This window comes from Eptesicus fuscus, chromosome 20, assembly GCF_027574615.1.
Source record: "Eptesicus fuscus isolate TK198812 chromosome 20, DD_ASM_mEF_20220401, whole genome shotgun sequence".
Classification (NCBI taxonomy): domain Eukaryota; kingdom Metazoa; phylum Chordata; class Mammalia; order Chiroptera; family Vespertilionidae; genus Eptesicus; species Eptesicus fuscus.
Genome location: NC_072492.1, coordinates 42048294 through 42070237, shown reverse-complemented (window position 1 = coordinate 42070237; position 21944 = coordinate 42048294). Strand labels below are relative to the sequence as shown.

At 56.0% G+C, this 21944-nt stretch overlaps 1 protein-coding gene across 1 annotated transcript in view; it reads right to left on the bottom strand.

Annotated features, from left to right (window-relative positions):
• The window catches only part of ARHGAP23 (Rho GTPase activating protein 23), a 68834-nt gene extending 53371 nt beyond the window's left edge, over nt 1-15463 (bottom strand). The window contains exon 1 of the mRNA XM_054709056.1: nt 15401-15463. Coding sequence (XP_054565031.1) covers nt 15401-15463 — 63 coding nt within the window. The remainder of the gene's footprint in view (nt 1-15400) is intronic.
• Between the last annotated feature and the right edge of the window lie 6481 nt (nt 15464-21944).

Below are 21944 nucleotides of genomic sequence, written 5' to 3'. Positions count from 1 at the left end.
CACCGTGTGATTTCACTCGTATATGGAATCTAATGAACAAACTGAGCTAACGTGCAAAATAGAGACAGACTCGTAGACAGAGCGCAGGCTGACAGCTGTCAGGGAGTGGGGGGTGGGCTGGGAGGGGTGGAGGGATTGAGCAAAAAAGAAAAAAAGAGAAAGAACTCATTGGCACGAACAACTGTGCAGTGATTGCGCGGGGGCGGAGGGGGGGAGGAGTGAGTGGAGGTGGAAGAGGGTATGGGGGGATAAATGGTGATGGGAGAAAATTAAATTAAAAATTTTTAAATGTTGTCTATACATACAATGGAATTTTATTCAGTCTTAAAAAGGAAGGTAATTCTGACATATGCTACAACATGGATGAACCTTGAGGACATTATGCTAAGTGAAATACACCAGACACAAAAGGACAAATATTGTATAATTCTACTTATATGAGATACCTAGATTCATAGAGACAGAAAATAGAATGGTGGCTGCCAAGGGCTGGGAGAACAGGAAATATAAGTTACTGTTTAATGAGTATAGAGTTTCAGTTTGGGAAGACGAAAAATTTCTAGAGATGGATGGTGGTGATGGCTGCACAACAATGTGAATGTACTTAATACCACTTAAAAATAGTACATTTTAGCCCTGGCCAGTGTTGCTAAGTGATTAGAGCACCTGCCCACATCAAAGGGTCTCTGGTTCAATTCCTGGTCAAGGGCACATACCTGGTCAAGATTCGATTCCTAGCCCCTGGCCAGGGGTGCTTGTGAGAGGCAACCAATCGATGTGTCTCTCTCTCACATTGATGTTTCTCTCTCCCTTCCATTGTCTCTAAAACTCAATGGGGGGGAGGGGCGGGGAGAAAGAAAAAATATATATATATCCTCAGGTGAGGATTAACAACAATAAAAAAGGTATATTTTATGTTATATATATTTTACCACAATAAAAAAAAATGGCAAGATCAGAATTCAAATGGGAAAAAACAACTCTGTTGAAAGCAGACAGAACAAGTGAACAAATCTCCCGTTGGGGCCCAGCAGCAAGCCCGACCCGGAGATTGTCGGGGACGGCTGGGAACCTCCTGCCCGAAGGACCTTTCCTTCCCTCCCTCCTCCCTGCCTTCTCAGACCCCTGACTGTCATCTTTGGGGGCCCTCGTACTCTCCGCACAGGGGGCGCTCTGGGGCTGCCAGGGAGTCTGAACTTTGATCCCGTTGGTCCTTGGCATCGATGAGGACCTGCCATCTATCAGAGGCTGACCTGATGGAGGCACCGTCTCTGGGGATGCCATATCCCATGGTGTCAGGACCTTGGGAGAATTTTCCTAGCAAAAGCTGGGCTAGGGGTGAGGTTCCTGCCTCCTGAGGGCTGACCCCGCACAGCGCACACGTCTCTGCTAAGCCTACAAAACACCCATAACATATACACACAAGGGTGCGCACACACAGGCAAGTTCCTGTTCCCACATGCTCTCCTAGGCGCGCACTCCAAGACAAACATGCCTGCCCACGGAAGGAGGCAGTCCTGTCAGAGAGCAGGCAGGTCCATGTGCAGCAGAGCCCCCTGCTGGCCCAGCGCTAGCACACGCATGGCCCTCAGATTGCATCCTCCAGGCCCCTCCGCCCCAACCACACCCCAGGACCACCCCTCTCCATCTCCTACAGGGGAGCAGATGACTGTGGAACCTTAGGAAGGTTCTCCCTTTGGTCCAGGAGCACTGGAGAGAGGCTAGAGCCTCTTAGATCGAGTTAAGGGCCGTCATTCCTGGAGGCAGGAGAATGCATACAATGACTCTTCTCCAAAATCATCATATCCATTCTGAGACTCCACACTGGAAAGCCCATTTCAGTGGAGACGGGAGGAGGGGGGGGGGGGGGGGGGAGAACTCTGGGAGTGGCTCTCTCTATGAATACCTGCCTGTTGTCTGACCACCTGGGCAAAGACAACAGGTGCACCCACTGTTGTTTTGTTTTGTTTTTCAGGGGAGAGCTCAGTCCTAGTCAAGCTGAGACCACATCTCCTCCCAGGGCAGGCCTCTGCAGATTCCGAAAGTCTCCCTCAGGGCACCCGGGGCTCCCTGTGAAGAGAGGCTCTCAGCCCCACCCCTGAAACCACCCACCCCCTCAGCCAGGCCCTGCCCAACCTGCCCAGGTCATCCCTTCACCCCACCTAGGAGCTGAACCTCTCCCTAACCCAGTCCGTGATGCCCCAGAGGCAGCGGGAAGGGTGGAGGGGACGATGGCTCTGTAGGGACCACCTCCCTTGGCTCTTGCCCGTAAGGGAGCTGAGGTGGTTTCTGGGCTGGGCTCTGTGGTCAGAAGAGGACAGATGGCATTGCCTTCAGCCCTAGCTCCTACCCCTCACCAGTTTGCCTGGCCCCATATTAATAGTTGTTGAGTCCTTACTATGTGCCAGGCAGGCTGCACATGCATGACCTCATTTAAGAGCAGAGCAGCCTCTTGGGATCTCTCTCTCTCTCTCTCTCTCTCTCTCTCTCTCTCTCTCTCACACACACACACACACACACACACACACACACACACCATCTTGGCCCCTTGCCTCCAAGCCCCAGTCTGGTGCTAGGTAGGAAATGCTGGGCTAACCCACAGCAGCACTGAGAGGTCACTGTCCCAGCATCGAGAAGGCTGATATGGAGAAAGGGTCACACTTGCCCTTGGTACTGGCCCTAGCCCTTTTCCAGCTATGTGACCTCAAGGTCACTCGGGTTTTCTTATCTCTTCAGCTGCAACATGAAGCTGGGGATAGCAGCCTGACAAAGTTGCTGGGAAAGCATTTGGGGAACTGATAAATGGGAGGTGCTATGGCCCCAGCCCTACATTCCACCCATCAGAGCGAACTCTGTTTTCCACTTCACCATGTGCACTGCTCTGCCCCAAGCCGCCATCACACCCCTGGCAGTCCGGACTGATTGCTTTACTATTATGACCACCAGACTCCGTGGGACATGCCTCCAGGCTCGCACACACCCACCGCACCCCTTCCCTCTGTGTTCCAGCTACCCTGGCCTCCTTCCAGTTCCTTTGAGGACCCGGCACCCTTCTGGCCTCAGGCCCTTTGCACATGCTGTTTCTGGAATGCTGTTTTCTCTTCCCCAGCTCCCTCCCTGCCTTACCAACACACACCCTGATTAACTACTACCCACCCTATATTTCTCAGAAAAAAAAAAAAAAAGTCACTTCCCCAGAGACACCTCCTCTGGGCCCCAAACCAGGTCTGGCCCCTCTGCACCCTCTCACAGGACTCTTGAGTTGGCGTCTATATACTTACGAGGCTATTTTGACCCTCTTCCTACCCCACCCCCAGGACTGTGAGTTCTGGAAGGCAGGCACCGGCCGCTTTGCTGGTGTCAAATCCCCAGCTCCTGGCACAAGGTGAGTGCTGGGCATACCACTTCCGAATGGGAAGGGATGGATGGGCTTCTCCTCCGAGAGAGTCCTGGGCGGTGTCTGCCTGGTGCAGGGGCTGCTTCAGATCTTTGTCTAATTTATTTTTGCATCCTACCCCTTCCTCAGTGGGAACCAGATCCAGAAAGTGGGGGTGCTGGAATAAGGATAAGGGGTGGGGGAGGGGGGGAAAGCTGCTTCAATCCCCTTTGCAGTGTCCTCGGTCCCCTCAGTCCAGCTGGCCAAGTCCTTGTCCACTCAGGGCTGGCCCACCACATCCACAGTTCCCCCTCTCTGGAATAGAACCCTTGCCTCTCCCCCTCCCTCATCTTCCCTTGACGGATCCCTTATCCGCTAGGTCTCAGCTTGACTGCTTCTGAAAAGCTTCCCGGACTGCAGACTGCGAGCTAAGGAGCCTGCCAGGGTCCCACAGCGGGTGGCAGCTCCGATTCAAGCCCAGGACCACGGTGGGTCTGTCTGCCCACAGAGCCCAGGCTCGGGGCCACCGCACTACATGCCTCCTGACTACCAGTTTCTCCCTGGAGGCCCGGCCCGAAGGCACGCCCCTTCTCACGGCCTCAGTTTCCCACTTCGGACTCTAGATTCCAAGAAGACTGGCAGAGAGGATGAAGGTAGGGGGGAGGCAGAGGGAGGAGGAGGTAAGGGGAGGCGAGAGGAGGGAGGGAGGAGCGCGAAGGGGCGACAGCTTTGGGCCAGCCAGACGTGAGAAACGCCAAGTATGCGAACTACGCCAGCCCCAGAGCTATGAATAGTGCGGCCAGGCTGGCAGCCTAGGTCTGCGCTTCCCGCCCGCAGGCCCCCACCCCGGCCCCCCTTTTTCCCCCACCCCAGCCCCCCCTCTTCTCCCGCCCCCGCCCGCCCCCGCCAGCCCTGGTAGCCCACAGGGGCCAGAAAAGGGGCGGAGTCGGAGGAGGCACGCTGGGGGGCGAAGCCGGAGTGGCCGGAGTGAATGGGGTGTGGTCATGCAAATAAGGAGCAGCGGGCGTATCTGATTGGCGGGTCTTTGCCGGCCTGGGAACGTGTGCCCAATGGGCACTCAACCAGGATCAGCGAGAGCCCGCCCCGTCCTTCAGCAACGCGCCGGGCCTCCGCCCTCTTCCGCTTCCCTGGCGTCTGCGGTTCCCAAGCCTGGAGTCGCCCTGGCTCAAATTCCACTGATATTGTGCCCAGGAGGCCTCGAACCCTCTCTGTCAAGGGCCTACTGCCTTCGGACACCGTCTCTGCCCACCCCCGTGCCAGGTCAGCCTCGCCTCCGTGGAGTTAGAGAGTTGGGCCCTTGGGAATGGCACCTGCCCTGCCTGGGGACCCCCTTTCCTCATCAGTGACCGCAGTGGGGAGCACACTGGGCTAGAGGCCAAAAACCCAGTCCCCAGCCCAGCCCTGCCCTGCCCCTGTGTACCCCCAAACAAGTCAGTCAACCTCAGCCCCACTCCTTTTTTCTTTCATTCCAGAACCATGGGCTGGTGTCACTGAGGGTCTGGCACCTACAAGATGCTTAACAAATCCTAGTTTGGTAGTCCACAAGGGGTTTTTTAAATTAATAAAGCAGTCTCTGACTTTATCAAGAGATAAACATGCAACAAATAAAGAGGATGCAGACCATAGTGCTTAAAAGTTCCAAAACAGGATTCAGAGGATTTTTGGGGTTTGAATCCCAACTTGGTCCCACTTCCTGTGTGTCGCTGGACTAGTTACTAACCTCTCTGAGCTTATTTTTCTGCATTTATAAAACAGAGATCATCTGTTCTTCATGGGGCTGCTGTGAAGATTAAAGAGATAGTTTGTGTCAAGTGCTCAGCACAGCAATGTCTGGCACTGAAATGCTCAATTAATGTTAGGACACCCGATACTCCTGTTGTTATTATGTGGTTCCCACAATGCAGTGCCAGATGCTATGGGAACATACAGTTCATGAGTCAACAATATTCAGTCAACAGGACCTAGGCTAGAAGTTGGAGATAGTACAGTGAACAAGGCAAAGCCTGCCCTCATGGGGCTTACAGCCTCGTGCCCAGAGGAGGAAGTCCCCATATATTTGAGGACTTAGTGGTGGTGGTGGGGGGGTGCTTTACAGAGAAGGATATTTGAACTGGGCATTGAAGGATGAATAGGAGTTTGAGAAATAGAGAAGACAGGAAAGGCTATTCAGAGAAGGTGAAGCGATGGTGTGGCAAGTTTCTGGAAAGGGAAGAGGGTGATGTATCTGCTCCTATCCTGTCCTCTCCATCCCCAACTCCATCTTCAGCCCTCATCATCTGGTCTGCTGTCTCCGCTGCCTGATACCCTTCCATGGCTCCACAGTCTCTATGAAAACAAGTCATGCTGGGTCTGGAATGCCCATCTCTCCCTTCTATGCCTACCACCCCTCGATTGCCCCAGGAGACATCTTTCAGGCCCGGGCCAGCCTTGCTTCCTCAATGAAGCTTTCTTTCCCTCAGAGCTCGAGCATCTTTAGAAGAACCAGGGGCTCGGCCATGTTTATTGATGGAGCCCTGGGGTGTTCCATTCCACTCCAGGGCAAACCCAGACTCTAGGCAGGCACAAGGAGAAGCAGGCACGGCAGAGTCGTGGAGAAGCAGAATATAATCATGCATCTGCACCCTCCACCCCTCCTTCGTCATCATGCAGACCCCTGCTTGGATTTCAGGGCTCAGCTGGGGGAAGGTGGGAGTGTCCACCTCCCCAGGCTTTTCCTTGTCAGGGAAGGTAGCAGTGACACAGGACAGGCTTAGGATTCAGAAAGACCCAGACTTAAATTCAGATGCTGGGTGACCTTTGATGGGGTTATTTACCCTCTCAGAGTCTGAGTTCTTATATCAGTAAGTGCATAACCTCTTCACAAGGACCCTTGAAAATTCATAGAAAAAAAGTTTCACTAAAGAATCCTGAACGGTAGGTTTGGAAACAGGAAATGAGAGAAAGGAGATTAATCACATCACCAATTGGTTTTTAACCGCTCCCTGCAGCGATTCTACCCAGCGGTACCGTTTCCATCTTCAAACAGCTGTTACCACCTTGGTGGCCACATGCACACTCAAATGACGTCACAGTGAAGATACTTGCTAGTGTCTGCTTTGGTTCTGTCTCCCCAGTTATGCCAGACCATTTTTATGTAATTAAAATATATATATATATATTTCAGAGAGGAAGGGAGAGGGAAAGAGAGATAGAAACATCAATGATGGGAGGGATTCATTGATTGGCTGCCTCCGGCACGCCCCACACTGGGGATTGAGCCTGAAACCCCCAGGCATGTGCCCTGACCGGAATTGAACCTCGACCTCCTGGTTCACAGGTCGTTGCTCAACCACTGAGCCACCCTGGCCGCGCTGTAATATTTTTGACAGAGGGTGTCAAGGAGTGTTCTGGACGGGCAGACAGGGTAGATGCAAATCTCAGAACCTGTGCTTATAAAATCTTAGTGGAGCTGTTGGGTGGCAGGAAAAACAGACAAGAACCCCCTTGAGAGCAGGGTTGTGTCTTTTTCATCCAGATCCCAAGACCCACAGAGAGCCTGAAACTCAGGAAATGAGAGGGCACACAGGAATAATCACCAAGTGAACCAAGGCCGGTTGGCATTAAGATCTGGCTGCTGCCTAGTTTTCCCAGGCACGGAACCTCCAGGCTCTGGAGTCAGGTCCTTCTGCTGCCCCAGGCTGCAATTAGGGTTAGGGCAAGACAACACTCTGTGAAAGCCAGGCCTGGGAATGTCCTTAATGCTCCTGGGCCACACCCCGTCTCCCAGATAACACTTTCCCTAGCACTGTGGGACCCAAGCATCTGGGAGCCACTGGCAAGGAAAAGGTCCCAGTGGGGAAGGAAAGGGGGGGTGTGCATCTTTTTTTTTTTACATTAAAAAAATATATATTATGTGTGTGTGTGTGTGTGTGTGTGTGTGTGTGTGTGTGTGTGTGTGTGTAGATAGATAGATAGATAGATAGATTGATTGATTGATTGATTTCAGAGAGGACGGGAGAGGGAGTGAGAGATTGAAGCATCAATGATGAAAGAGAATCTTTGATCAGCTGCCTCCTGCACGGCCCCACTGGGGTTTGAGCCTGCAAGCCTGGGCATGTGCCTGGGTCTATGACCTCCTGGTTCATAGGTCAATGCTCAACCACTGAGCCACGCCGCCATGCCGGTCAGGTGAGATATGTGCCTCTTCCTCTGTCTGTCAGCAGCCCTAGCCTTATTGCATGGCCCCCATTTCCTGACTCCCTCTCTTTCCTCTTACAGACATCCCACCCTCCTCCTGATCTCTGGGCCCAACCTCAGCTGCCCCGTCATCCCCACCAGGTGCTGCAGGGCAGAGGGAGGCACAGTGCCAAGGCTTCATTAGAGCTAATGAGGGCTCAGCTCTGCAGATGCCAGTGCAAGATACGGAAGAGGACCAGGCCCGCCTGCAGCCCCATCAGGAGGACCTCGGGCCCTCAGCTCCCTCCTCCCCCTCTCTGGAGGGGAACCAGGGCCACATCCTGGGAAGAGGTAGGGGAGATTTAGAAGAGTCTTCCCAAGTACAGAGAGTGCCATGATGCCAAGAGACTGGGGTGTAGAAAGCAGCATCAGGATAGGGTTCTCACCTGGGCAGCCAGAGGCTCCGTTGTCCACTACTCAATCAAAAAACAACAACAAAACAAAACAAAACAAAAACTAACAGAAACCCACTCCTCCACTCCCTCCTTCCATGGAACCACAGCAGGTCACAAGAGACTAGGGACTCTTCACTACCCTTGGATTGTAACTCAACGACCCAAACTCCCTTCTCAGCTGGCTTCCATCCTCCCTCTTCCTCCCACTTTAGCCTCTCCCTGGACCTCTGCCTCTGTCTCCTTGTCCTGTCTCCGGGCCTCAGTTTCCCCATGAGTCAAATGGAGAGGAAGGGAGGTAGGGGTGACCTATCTCCAGTTGAAACTTTTTTAAAAAACATATTTTTATTGATTTCAGAGAGGAAGGGAGAGGGAGAGAGAGATAGGAACATCAATGATGAGAGAGAATCATAGATCCGCTGCCTCCTGCACACCCCACACTGGGGATGGAGCCTGCAACCTGGGCATGTGCCCTTGACTTGAATTGAACCCAAGACCCTTCTGTCCACAGGCTGACGCTCTATCCACTGAGCCGAACCAGCCAGGGCACCAGCTGAAACTTTTGAAGCTGTTCCATCTTAGGGAACTCCTCCCCCCCACCCCCCCCCCGCCCCTCTCTCTCTTTTGGAGAACAATCCAGATATGGAATCTCTGTGGTGGAGGGTGGGAGTCTCCACTTCAGCCCGCCCTTTCAGCCTTTTGGGGGCTCTCAGGAGCAGGAAAAGCTCTGATGACCCAGATCTCTACCCCATTCTCCTACCAAGGGCTCTAAGCCCCACATCCACTCCCCAACCCCCACCCCCATTCTCTCCAAGGAACTCTCACACTCTTTGAGGAAATTAAAAAAGAGAAAGGCCCTGACCCGTTTGGCTCAGTGGATAGAGCGTCAGCCTGCGGACTGAAGGGTCCCAGGTTCGATTCCAGTCAAGGGCATGTACCTTGGTTGGGGGCACATCCCCAGTAGGGGGTGTGCAGGAGGCAGCTGATCGATGTTTCCCTCTCATCGATGTGTCTAACTCTCTCTCCCTCTCCCTTCCTCTCTGTAAAAAATCAATAAAATATTTTTAAAGAGAGAGAGAGAAGCTATGAATTTAGGAGCCCAGAATCAGACAGAAATCATGATAGGAGCCAAATGAACCTTTATCAGGGCCAAAATGAACTCTGCCCTTCCCTATATTGACCCCCCACTTGGAGGCCAAGACCCTGGGTCGGTTGTCCTCCCACAAGGCTCCTACCAGTGCCCCCAGCCTGGCCACATTCCTCCAGCCCACACACCTCCCGCCAGCCGGCTGCCCAAAGACACTGCATCTGCTTCCATCCTTGGCTTGCAGATCTGTCCTCCTTGCACCCCGCCCCAAGCTGTCTCTCCACCCAGGGGTTCAGGCTGAGCTTTGAAAGGGTCACTTCAAAGAGGACCTGCCTGGGAGAGCCCAGCCAGACCCAGGGCTGGCTCCTCGGCCAGATTCCCGGCGGCTGGGGACAAAGGCTCCACTGTTCCTCCGACCCCCAGACGCCCCCAAATGCACTGGGCATAAGAAGTCTTTCTTTCCCCAGTTCCGCTCCTCACAGGCCCTTGCTCGTTGCCACTGGGAGTAGCCCTGGTCCCTCCTCCAAGAGAGACTGGGAGTTGGGGCGTCGGGGGAGACAGGGAGCTGCCAGCTCCCCCATGACCACCACCACCACCAAACACCCACCCCCTTGGGCAGCCAGAATGTGGAGGCAGCCTTGGGGCCGACTTCAGGACTAGTGTCCCGGGGCCTCACCGCCCCTCAACCACCAAGCCCTTTGCAGGCCTGCAAGGGCCTCCCACCCGTCAGAACCATGCCCATGCTTACAGGCCTTCTCCGGGAAGTCTCCCAGGACTCCCTGTCCTTGGAGGAACCTCACCGCACAGCACAGCAGCGAACCTCTCATTCCCCTCTCCAGTCCCTGATTGCAGGAACCCGGTTCCACTTGCTCCCGGTCCCACACCGTGCTAATCCCAAAGCAGAGCCGGTCAGGTTTGCGGAGTTACCCTCTCACCCAGTGCCTGAATTCTCTCTAGTCCAGCCGGGGCTTGCTCACCTCCTCTGATTGGGGCCCTCGTCACCTCCAGGGGCAGCTCATTTCCTCTTCAGATTACTCAGACCATAAAGGGTTCCCTTTATTGAGCCCAAAGTATGTTGTTCTCATTTCCATCCATTGATTATTGTTTGTTTAATCACAGTTGTTACTACTAGTGCAGATTACCAGATGTCAGCCACTTTACCTATATTACCTCACTTAATCCGATTTAATCCAAAACAATTTTGAGGGATTATTTCAGGGACAAGAAAACTGAGGCCAAAAACAATGAACTTGGCCAAGGTCACATAGTGAACAAGGGGTAGGGCTGACATTTGAACTTCAGCAAGGCTGAAGTCGCGGCCCAGGCACTCAACCTACCTGCCAGTGTGCCCAGGCGCCATGCCGGGGCAGACCACATCCCCACACTGAGTCTCCTTTTTTCCGGTCCAGCTCCCCACCAGCCTTGGTCAGTACCTGAAGTGTGACCTGGTGATGGAGTCTGATGTTCATTCAAACCAGCTAATGGGGAGCAGGGGGAGTCAGAGGGGAAGCAGTCACCTGCCTAGGAGCACACCGGTTTGAGCAGGTTGGAGGAGATGACCCTGGCCATCTTAGGGTTTAGGACTGGAAATCCAATACCCCTCTTCCTGTGAGGCATAGAGAACTGATGTCTATGACAGGCCCTGCCCCAAACCAAACACGCCGTGCGCCCTCCAACTATTAAGCTGAACATCTCAGGGCCGGAGAGATGAAAAAAGGAACAGGCCTCTTTAATCCAATCTGTAGACTTTTCCCACGTGCCCACTGCCCAGCACTGTCCCCTTGGAACTCTGGGAGAAGAAGGAAGGGAGAGAGGGCAAGAGAGAAGCCCGAGGACTGGGGGCCCCCAGTGGCCCCTGTGAAGCGGCGGAAGACATTCGTGACAGGGTGTGGGTGAGCTCTCCTCTTCTTTCTAGGTTTGGCTCAGGCACTCCTGGCGCAGAGAACACAGTGATGCACTTCTAGGCTGCCTTCCCAAGACACCAATCCCAGCTACTTCCAAAGGGTTTGATCGAATTCTGAGGTTTTTCCATACTCTGTCAGTCATTCGGTCAGTCAACAAACAGCACTGCGTGCCAGGCTCTGTGGATACCAAGATAAATAGGACACCTCTGGGCCCGCCTGGAATGAGGTTAAGAGCAAGGTCAACTCCTTAGCTCTGCCACCGGCTGTGTGGCATGAGGAAGCCATGTAATCTTTTTGTGCCAATTTCTTTGTCTGTCAAATGGGATGATGATAAAGTACCTACCTAGAGTGGTAAGCACTTCGGAAGTAGTTGCTATTATTATTTTTCTTGCCCTCAAATAATGCCAGTCTGGTCGGGGAGACTGACTTGTAGACCGACTGTCACAATGCCAGGGGCAGAGCTAGGCACGGTGCACCCTGGGAGGCCGGGGCGGGTGTGGGGGGGACGCTGCTCCCTGGCCTGCACTTCACAAACATTTATGGGGAATCGCTCTGTGCCAGGCACCGTGCTGGCCACTAGGGACACAGAGATGAACAGGACACATTGTCCACTCATCCTTGCTCCTCTCCGCCCTCCCTTCTCCCTCCTGGGCCCAGTCCCAGAACCCTGCACTGAGGGGGACACTAAGGACAGAACCAACTGTGCATGGGAAGGCATGGCCTGGGGGCTGGGCAATCAGAACACCTGGGCTCATGTCCACCACTCACAGGCCACCTGCCATTGGGCACTCTCTGGCCTCAGTTTCCCCACTGGAGCATGAGGGAGTTGGACAAGAAGACCCCTCTGGCCCTCACCAGTTTGGCTCAGTGGATAGAGCGTCGGCCTGCAGACTCAAGGGTCCTAGGTTCGATTCAGGTCAAGGGCAAGGTCAACCTTGGTTTCGGGCACATCCCCAGTAGAGGGTGTGCAGGAGGCAGATGGTTTATGTTTCTCTCTCATTGATGTTTCTAACTCTGTCTCCCTCTCCCTTCCTCTCTGCAAAAAATCAATAAAATATATTAAAAAAAAAAAAAAAAAAGAAGAAGACCCCTCTGGTCCTGACCCACACTGACAGCTGATGAATATGCTCCATCCCCACAGGGCTTTAAACTCGCCCCAAAGTCCAGTCCCAAGGCCACCCCAGCCTGCTGTCCCCCTGAGGCAGTGGGAGAAGATGCCTGCCTGGTACTAACTGGCACTGCCCTGCTGATGAGCTGGCACAATTTCACAGGGAACAGGGGGCCTGGATCTAAAGGCGGGTTGTTGGAAGGGGTGGGGGTGCTGGGGGAAAGGCAGAGCCAGCTCCCACAGGCCCTATTCATGGCTCTCTCTGGGGAGGGAGAGAGAGCGGGATAATTAAACCCAGGCTTTATCCAAATCCCTGACCAAGCCAATATCTCACCTTTGAACCAACAGACCAGGGCTGATGTCGCTTTGGAAGGAAAACACTAATGAACCAAACCATGACCAAGTGCTATGGGCTGCAGGGGGCCCCGGGGTTGGAGGGGTAAATGAGCTGATTCCCCACCCACCAACCGCGGACACCTAAGGCCTCGCCACCCTGAGGCCTCTTGTGCCCATCCCTGACCCAACTGAAAGAAAAACAACCAAGCTCCAAGAGGTTGACCTTGATCTTGGGCTGTGTCCAAGATGGACCCAGCTTTGGGGTGCGAATGACAGCAGGACAAGGCAGATCCTGAGAGGAGGGATAGCAGGGTGAGAGGACGGACTCCAGCCGGATTGCTGGGACCCTACCCTGGCTCTGCCACCTATGAGTGATGTGATTTTGTTCAAGCTATTAGCTCTCTGTGCCTCAGTGTCCTCAACTGTAAAATGGGAATAATGGTACCCACACCTCATGGCTGTGTTGTGAACATTAAAGAGGTCATTTATATAAATGCTGGCCCAGCGTAATTGCTATCCATGTCTTAGCTATCAGCTGTACTGTTAAAGAAACTCCCCCTCCTTAAAAACACATTTTTGGGGGCACTGATGTATATATGCTCATTTGACTATATCTGATCCCCTATGAATCGCTCTGTATTTCTGCACTGGAATCCAACTCCATCGGAATCTACCAGGCCCGCTATAGTGGAGGAAAGTTCCCTGCATGATGCTCCAGGCTAGCCTGGGATGCTGCAGCTCTTAAGCCTCTCCCCGGAAGTTCTCCCCAAGAGCTAACTGCAATCCCTCCTATTGTAACTCATTCCATTCTCCTCCTTTGTACTCCCTTAACCATACACACCATGAAATCCTTCTAAGAATCCCTGCAATGAAGGATGAAGCAATAAATGCCTCTGCCCATTCCTGCACTGCCCTGTTCTGTACCGGCACCCTCCCTCACCCCCACTCCCATTCATGCCAAAAATGCTGCACTCCTGGAGGACCAGACTGGCCTCCTGCTCCCCTTTCCCATGAGCTCAGGGTCAGCCTGAGGAGGGGGCCCACAGACTCCATCCAGGCTGCCCAGACACAGGGCCTATTCCCCAGGCCCAGTCCCTCTCTCTTGGACTGGGATCCTCAAAGGCCTGCCCATTCCCCATGGTGTCCTAAAGCCACCTTCCTAATAACGCTCTCCTCCGAAAAGCTTTCAGCGTGTGACTCCCATCAAGAGGCTGGGGGGCCCTAGCTGGTTTGGCTCAGTCGATAGAGCATCGGCCTGCAGGCTGAAAGGTTCCGGGTTCGATTCCAGTCAAGGGCACATGCCCAGGTTGCAGGCTCGATCTCCAGTAGGGGTCATGCAGGAGGCAGCCAATCAGTGATTCTCTCTCATCACTGATGTTTCCATCTCCCTTCCTTTCTGAGAGAGAGAGAGAGAGAGAGAGAGAGACTGGGGGGCCTGGGATGCAGAAACTGGGAACTCCTAGCCCCTTGGGGGGTGGACTCAACCACCATGTGAGCAAGTGGAAGAGGCTGAGGTTGGGGACCTTTGAGTTATGTTTGGAGGTGAGATGACGTTATGTAATCGAGACTCACATCGAATGCCAATGAGCACAGCATCTCAGCGAGAGCGAGCGGCCACTTTTGGGAATGGGACTGTTGCCCTGGTGGAGGGGGCGAACCCCAGGCTAGGCCACAGGAGAAGGGTGGGGGCGAGCTGGTAGAGGAGTGGAGATGGAGTATGTGGTGGTGGTGGTGGTGGTGGTGGTGGTGGTGATGGTGGTGGGGTGTAATCCAAGGGACTCACTCAGGCTTAATGACCTCCACCCCCACCCCCTGTCCATCCTGAATTTCAAGTTTGTAATTAGGAGCACTTTGGCTGAGCGGCGGAGGGGGAGTCCGGGGGAAGTGAGCACCCGGCCCTCCAGCTCCGGAGACACTCAGCAGTCTGGAGTCTGCAAAGCGCTAGACCCCAGCTCCAACTCTGGGGGGAGGGCTGGGAGGAGCACCCCCACTCCCTCCAGCCCCGTCAGAAGCGGAAGAGGCCTCAGCCCAGACCTTGACCCCAACACAGACCCCCAGGGAACGTCTTTTCCCAGCCCGGGGACGCCTGGCCCGACAGTTCAGTCCTTCAGCTCGGGAAGGGGAGGAGTGGGCGGCCAGGCTCGGCAGTGGGGGCCGGACCCCATGGGGCCCCGAGGCCCCCGCCGGCCCCTCCCCGCCCTCAGCAGCTGGCAGATGAAAGAACCCAAGCAAAGCAGCCCAGCGCTGAGTAATCCCCTGGCACCCCGCGACCAGACCCACCCACCGCCAGTCCGAGGGGACGGAGGGAGCAGCCGCGCCGGCAGCACCAGGGGTCCCGAACCCGTGTCTCTTCCTCGGGACCCCGGGGGGCGGCGGACTCGCGCCAGGCAGCTCGCTGCGCCGTCCGGCCCGGCAGGGGGCGCGGGGGGCGCGGGGAGGGGGTGTCCGGCCGCGGCGGTCAAGGACGTCCCGCTCCGGGAACTCCCTCCCCCACCCCCTCTCCCTCCAGCTGTGCCGGGGCCTCGCCAACGGAAAACGAAAACTCGGGCAGAGGAAGCGGCGGCGGGCGCCCCGCCTGAAAAACCCGGACAAAAGGCGCGGACCTCCCGCCCCCGCTGGCCCGCCGCCGGGGTCCTGGCACGGCCGCCCCGGCCCGTGCCCCCTGCCCTGGCAGCCCCGGGAGTCCCGGCCCCCGGCCTACCGTCCTCCTTCCCGACCTCCTGCCCAGGGCAACTCTCGCTCAGCCCCCGCCCCCCTGCCCCCCGGCCCCCGCCCCCCCGGCCCCCCGCCAGCCGGTACCCCTGCAGCCGTGCCCGCCGTGCGCCCTGCGCCCTGCGCCCTGGGTTGTGCCTGCCGAGCAGGGGCGCCGCGACCCGGGCCCACCGCCAGCGCCCCGGCAGTGCCCGGACCCCCCCCCCCCCCACCCACACACACACACACACCCCTGGCCGAGCGCCTCACCTGGGGGGGCCGGGGCTCCGAGCGGGGCGGGATCCCGACCAGGCAGAAAGCGACTCCATTCATCGGGCGGCAGCGGCGACTCTGCGGCCGGGACACTGTTGGGGGCGCGCGGGCTGGGACCCGGGAGGGCGGGGCCGCCCCTTCGCCCCGCCCCCTGAGCTCCCGACGGGGCGCACGCGCCGCCTCTCCGCGGGGCACTGGGTGGGTCGAGGGGGCTGAGGCAGGTCTGCTCCGGCCGCAGAGCGGGAGGGCAGAGCGCCGCCTGGGCGAGCGAGAGGGTCCCGGGGAGACAGTCCGGGCCAGCCTCCAGGGGACCGGCCCAAATAGACGGTGATCCGGGCCGGCCCAGGAAAGAGGACAAGGGCACAAACTGGCACATGGAGCGGGCGTGAGGGAGGCAGGAAGGGAAAGGGGAGCAGAGAGAAGCGCAGCTGGACAGAGACGTAAGAAACAGAGGCAGAGAGACTGAAAGCATGAGCGAGGCCCAGAAGGTCAGGGACAGAGAGAAAGCCCTGGGATGGACCAGAGGGAAAGACAGAAGCGTAGGGAACGTTCCATCCCGAGACTCCAGGAAGCTGAGACAAGGGCAGAGACGGTGATGCCCGCGTGGGTTTGGGAGGAGGGGAACCCGCAGGGGCTCCCCTCAGTCGAACACCCCACTCCCAAGTCCGAGTCTCGGCCCAGGACCTCACAGAGGCTGGGAGGCTGGGGAACGGAGGCCGGAAGAGAGAGGCTGGCAGGTGCCCCAGCCCTCCGGACGCCCACCCAGCCGGCCTGTGGCTCAGGCCTCTTGGCAGCTCAGAGACCTTCCCCCCCCCCCCCCCCCCCCCCCGCAGGCAGCAGTGAGAGCAGAGACCCCTCAGGCCTCCCAGGCACAAGCAACCCTGCTTCACTCTGATTTGGGCCCAAAGAGCCGCTGGGGTTCTGAGCCAGTTCCTCATTTTTCTGCCCCCAAGCAGGACCCCTCTCGCCGGTCCAGGAAGGCTCAGTCCCTCGGTCCCTCATTTCTGAGGGGCCGTTTTCTCTGCTATCTCACATCCTTCCTACCTCCCATTTCCTACAGCCCGTGCTTACCTCTTTCCCATGCCTTCTTGCGGTTTACAGATTATGAAGAGAGGAAGAGAGAGAGGCCACAGATAGACAGGAGTATGATGTGGATAAGGCAGGCGAGGAAAGTGGGAAGGCCAACTCTGTATACTTTGGAATCACCCGCTCCTTCTGGGGCAAGACCTCATACCACCACCACCTGGACTCCTGAGAGCCCATCAGCCCCAAGCCCCCCACCCCTTCACCTCTGATTGGGATCAAGGCCATCCCGACTCCTGTGAACCTGAGGAAGGAGATACTGACTTGCTTTTAAATCTTACGTTTCATTTAATTTATTTTAAATCCCCTGGAAGTCAATGGAGTTGGTGCTCTTGTAATGCAGAGGAGCAGAAATGACTCCTCTTCCTTCCCCAGCCCTCTTCATCAAGGTCATGTGCAGCCAGAATTATCCCCCCTCCTGAGAAGTCCTTCCTACTATCTAACTGTAATCCATCACACTGTATATATATATATATATATATATATATATATATATATATATATATATTTTTTTTTTTTTTTTTTGCTTCATCTTCAACTGGGTTCCTGTTTCTGATTCTTTCTGCCTCGTAGCTCCAGTGGTCCAAAGCTCGCTGCCACCCCGGCTGAGGGGTCCTTTCCTCCCAAAACAAGTGGGTGTCTATGTACAGGGGGAAGCCCTGGCATCTGAGATCCGGACCGAACTGAGGCTGTGGGGGAGGAGAGGAGAGTGGTGGCCCCTGGGGTGCCCCTGGCTCACTTTTTCCAGAGCCTGATCCCCTCAGACACTGCAGGAGGCGGTGAGAGGAAATGAGCTCACACTGGCCGGCAGGCAATTTCTCCCTCCACAATGCACTGCACTCACCTCCCCCACTTCCCAGAAAGTGTGCTCTGCCCCCACCCTGCTGCCCTTCCCACCTCTTCCTGCACCTTGACCCGCACCCCCATCCTGTCCCCGCCCTCCCCCATCCATCTTCTCTAGTACCTCTTCCTCCCATCCTTCCTCTCCGTCCTGGCTCCCCAGTCCCTGACTCCCGCATCTCACTCCCTGCATCCCACCATCCACCCCCAACGCCACTCTCTTCCTGGCTTACTCTTTTTCTGGGGTTTCAGGCAGGAAAGCCCAACCTGATATGGAGGGTTCCTTCACTACAGATCTTCCTTATACTCTTTCTAAACGCCCCTCCCAACCCAATCACCTTTCTTCATTCACAAATGTTTGTTGGGAGCCCTAACACAGGAGGACATGGGGGAGTGGAGGTGGCCCCTTGGGGTCTAGAGACAAGCCTAGCTCCCTCCCTTGAGGGGCTGGGTCTCACCCGTCCTGACTCCAGGGTGAGATCCCGGAAAAGGAGAAGGCAAGGCTGGAGACGCAGAGCAAGGCTCCCCAAAGGAGGTGGCCTTGCGTTGTTAAGGGCTTCATGGATGGGCTGTGGGCAGGATGGGGAATGGGGGGGAAGCACTCCTGGGAGAAGGACTACCATGGACAAAGGCAGGGAAGCAGGAGGGAGCCCACTAGGGGTGTGGGTGTGGCTGGAGCCAAGCAGAGGGTATGTGGACAGGAAGCACGGAGGGATGAGGAAGGAAACACCGGTGGGGCTATGACCCTGGAGTGACTGGGCCTGAGGCACTTAGATTTTAGCCTGGCTTGGAGCAGGGATTCAAGAGAAGATGTGCCATGGCCGCTGTGGCGTGATGTTGGGGGCAGGTTGGTGGGGGGGGAGGCATTGCACCAGAGCATGGAGCAATAAACATCAGAGGCCCTGGGACTTGGTGACCAACTGGGTGTTGGGGGAAGGAAATAGAAGAGTCTAGAACAACTCCAAAGTTTCTGTTTCAAGAATTCTCAGGGAGAGGAGACATGCCCTAGGCCAGTGGTCGGCAAACTCATTGGTCAACAGAGCCAAATATCAACAGTACAACGACTGAAATTTCTTTTGAGAGCCAAATGTTTTAAACTTAAACTTCTTCTAACGCCACTTCTTCAAAATAGACTCGCCCAGGCCGTGGTATTTTGTGGAAGAGCCACACTCAAGGGGCCAAAGAGCCGCATGTGGCTCGCGAGCCGCAGTTTGCCGACGGACGACCACGGCCCTGTGCTAACTCTTCTGTATGTATTATTCAAATTTAGCCCTACAAAGGGGCTGTGAAATAGATATTATAATCCTCATTTTATGGATAAGGAAACTGAGGCCCAGAGAGCTCGAATATCTTACCCAAGGCCACTCAGGATTTGAACCCAGGCACTTGGGCTCCAGAGTCCACAGACTTAACCCTAAGGCTGTGTGGCGTGGTGACTGGCAGCTTAAACCCTGCATGCATTTCCCTGAAGGGAGGCCTGAGTTGGAGACATGGCTTTGAGTCATTGGTAGACCGGGAGTGTGGTTCAGATTCTCCCGAGACAAAGCGGAGAGGAGACCAGACATGGGACAGGACCCTGGGAGCACCCACCCTCCGTGGCAGGTCAGAGAGGAAGAGGCAGCCAGGAAGCCTGAGGAGGCCGGAGGAAGTGGCACGGTGTTGGGCAGAGAGGGCGCTGTCAGGGTGCGGTGGGGGCAGAGGCCAGGTCGTGCGGTGAGGAAGAGCTTCAGGGGTGAGGTCATGAAATCCTGCCTGCTAAGAGAATGAGCAGGAAAGGGTGGGAGGGGGTGGCACAGGTGAGCCATGGGTGGGGCACGTTTCCATTTGGGGAGGGGAGACTTGAGCAGGCACCAAGGGAGAGAGAGCCTGAGGGGGTGATGGGTAGAGTGGAGGGAAAAGAACCAACACATCTTGCCAGGGCCAGGTCGGGCTAGAAGGGAAGCATGGGGGAAGGTCAGGGGGTCCCCAGACCAGACCATCCAGGGTCGGACCAGGCTTGGCCCAGGAGCCAGCAAGGTGTTGGATGGTGTCATCGAGGAGCACTGAGTCCCAAGACCTGGGTTCAGGTCCCCATCCTGCCCACCTGGCAGCTGTAAGTCTTTGAGGAAAAGAACATTCTCTGAACTTCAGATTCACCCTCTGTAAGATTAAGGCCTTTTCCGCCTGCCTCCAATCTGATATGTATTCAAAGCAGGCTCTGAGCGGAAAAGGAAAAGCAATGGGGGAAGGCGGGTTATGGGACAGGTGGCCATAAACCTGGCCACAGCTCTTGGCCCTTTCACCGGAGGTAAAAGAGCACCCCCTTGTGGAGAAGGGCAAGAGGGCAGGACTAAAGGGGAATGATGAAGACTGGAGACCTGACCTCTTCTTGCGTCTCTGGCTTTCAGCCACCAGTCTCTGCTTGTCCCGCAAAAGCAACCCAGCCTCACCTAAAAGTTCATCTCCAGAGCAGGTGGCGGCTCAGTTCATTCAAGTAAACAAAACATTTGCCCTAGCCTGTTTGGCTCAGTGGATAGAGTGTCAGCCCATGGACTGGAGGGTCCCAGGTTCGATTCCGGTCAAGGGCACGTGCCTCAGTTGCAGGTTCCCTAGCCCTGGTTGTGGTGCATGTAGGAGCAACCAATCGATGTGTCCCTCTCACGTCGATGTTTCTCTCTGTCTCTCCCTCTCCCTTCCACTCTGTCTAAAAACAAATGGAAAAATGTCCTCAGGTGAGGATTAACAACAACAACAACATTTATCGAGCATTGACTATATGCAAATGGCTGTGTGGGGTGGTGGGCACAGCTCATCGAACCACGGACATGCCTCCCTGCAAGGAACTCGTATTCCAGGAAAGGGCAACAGACACAGGAAAGGGTGGCTGGGAAGATGGTGTGAGGGTGGTGTGAGCAGAGCCTCGTGCAAAACAAGCGGGAGCCTCCATACTGAGAGGGGAAGAGCGGGGCGGGGGGGGGGGGGGAGGGCGGGGGCGGGAAGGCAGTATTTGACCTAGACCAGTGGTCGGCAAACTCATTAGTCAACAGAGCCAAATATCAACAGCACAACGATTGAAATTTCTTTTGAGAGCCCAATTTTTTAAACTTAAACCTCTTCTAACGCCTCTTCTTCAACATAGACTCGCCCAGGCCGTGGTATTTTGTGGAAGAGCCACACTCAAGGGGCCAAAGAGCCGCATGTGGCTCGCGAGCCGCAGTTTGCCGACCACTGACCTAGACCATGAAGGCTCTCAACTGGCAAGTGAAAGAGGAAGGAGGCCTGAAGACTGAGAGCTGGGGGGGGGGGTAGGAGGGGGGGCCCAGGCTCTGGAAGAAGCTCCAGGCATCCCATAGAGTGAACCTCACTGAGCATCTGTAATGGCCTAGGGTGTGGCCAGTCCCCACCCTCATCCCTGCTTCCAGGTCCCTGAGGAATCTGGGTAAGAAGAATCCCACCGGAGAACCCCTCGGGCAGGGGATGTTACAGACCCCTGGCCAGGCTGTGGCCAAGGCACAATGGCAACCGGCCAAAGCACTGGGACCCCAGCCCAGCAACCTCTGGACAGCTGGCTGGGGTGGGAGCCACAGGCTTCGGCTTCTCTGGGCTGGGAGCAGGGCAAGCCAGCCACACCCGGAGAAGCCCTGGGTCAGGGCAGATGCCCCGGCCCTGCCACTGTCAACTGGCAGCCCCTCGGGGAAACCATGTCGGGGAACCCGTGTCCTGGGTGGGGGAGACGTGGCTGTGGCCTGGCGTCTCAGCCCTGCAGCCACCTGGCCATGGAAGAGCCGGGGGCCTGGAATGTGTGCGAGGATGTGTGCGAGGGTAACAGATGACTTATAAGGACCATGACATCACCTCGCAGGAGCTTGAAAACACCAAGATGGAGGGGAAAGGAACTGAAAGGTGTTGAGTACCTGCCAGGTGCCAAGCGCTTTACAAACGGGAGTTCACGTACTGCCCGTGACAACACCCAGGAGCTCCTATCTGCCCCGTTCTCTAAAGGCAGGGCCAGGCTCAGGGGGGGAAGCAACTTGCTGAAGCCTCATGTTAAGCTCTTCCTCCTCCTCCAAAGCATGACCTCCACAAAGCAAGGCCAGGTGCCCCCTTCCAGCTCCAAGATGCTCAGTCCCATGGTTCTGTGTGAGGGCTTTTTCCTTCTTCCAGCAAATGACCTACAACCCTGCTGTCTACACAGGCCCCCTGACCCTGCCCAGCCCCACCTGGCGCCTGCACACCCCTGCACACAGGACAGGCCTGCCCACGCTCCTCCATGGTGGGGCTGGCGGAGAAAGGAGGAGGAGGGGAGAGGAGGGAAATGGAGAGGAAGGGAAGAGAAGGAGAAGGGACAGGAATAGAGGGGAGGGGTGAAAGGAAGAGGGGGAGGGTGGCTCCCACCTCCCCCTGGAAGCTCTGGAAATCCCCGGCAGCTGCTCCCCTCGCCTCTGTCTGGCCCTGAGCCAGCCCTGGGTGGGGGTGAGGGGCGTTCGATGGAAAGGACAGAGAGGCAGGGCACTGACCACAGGGGGGCAAGCCCCCCCCCCCCCACCACACACACCGCAGGGCAATTCCAGCCCCTGTGAGAGATTCCAGGCATGCTCCCCTTTAAGGAAACCCCACATGCCAAAATCCACACATACCA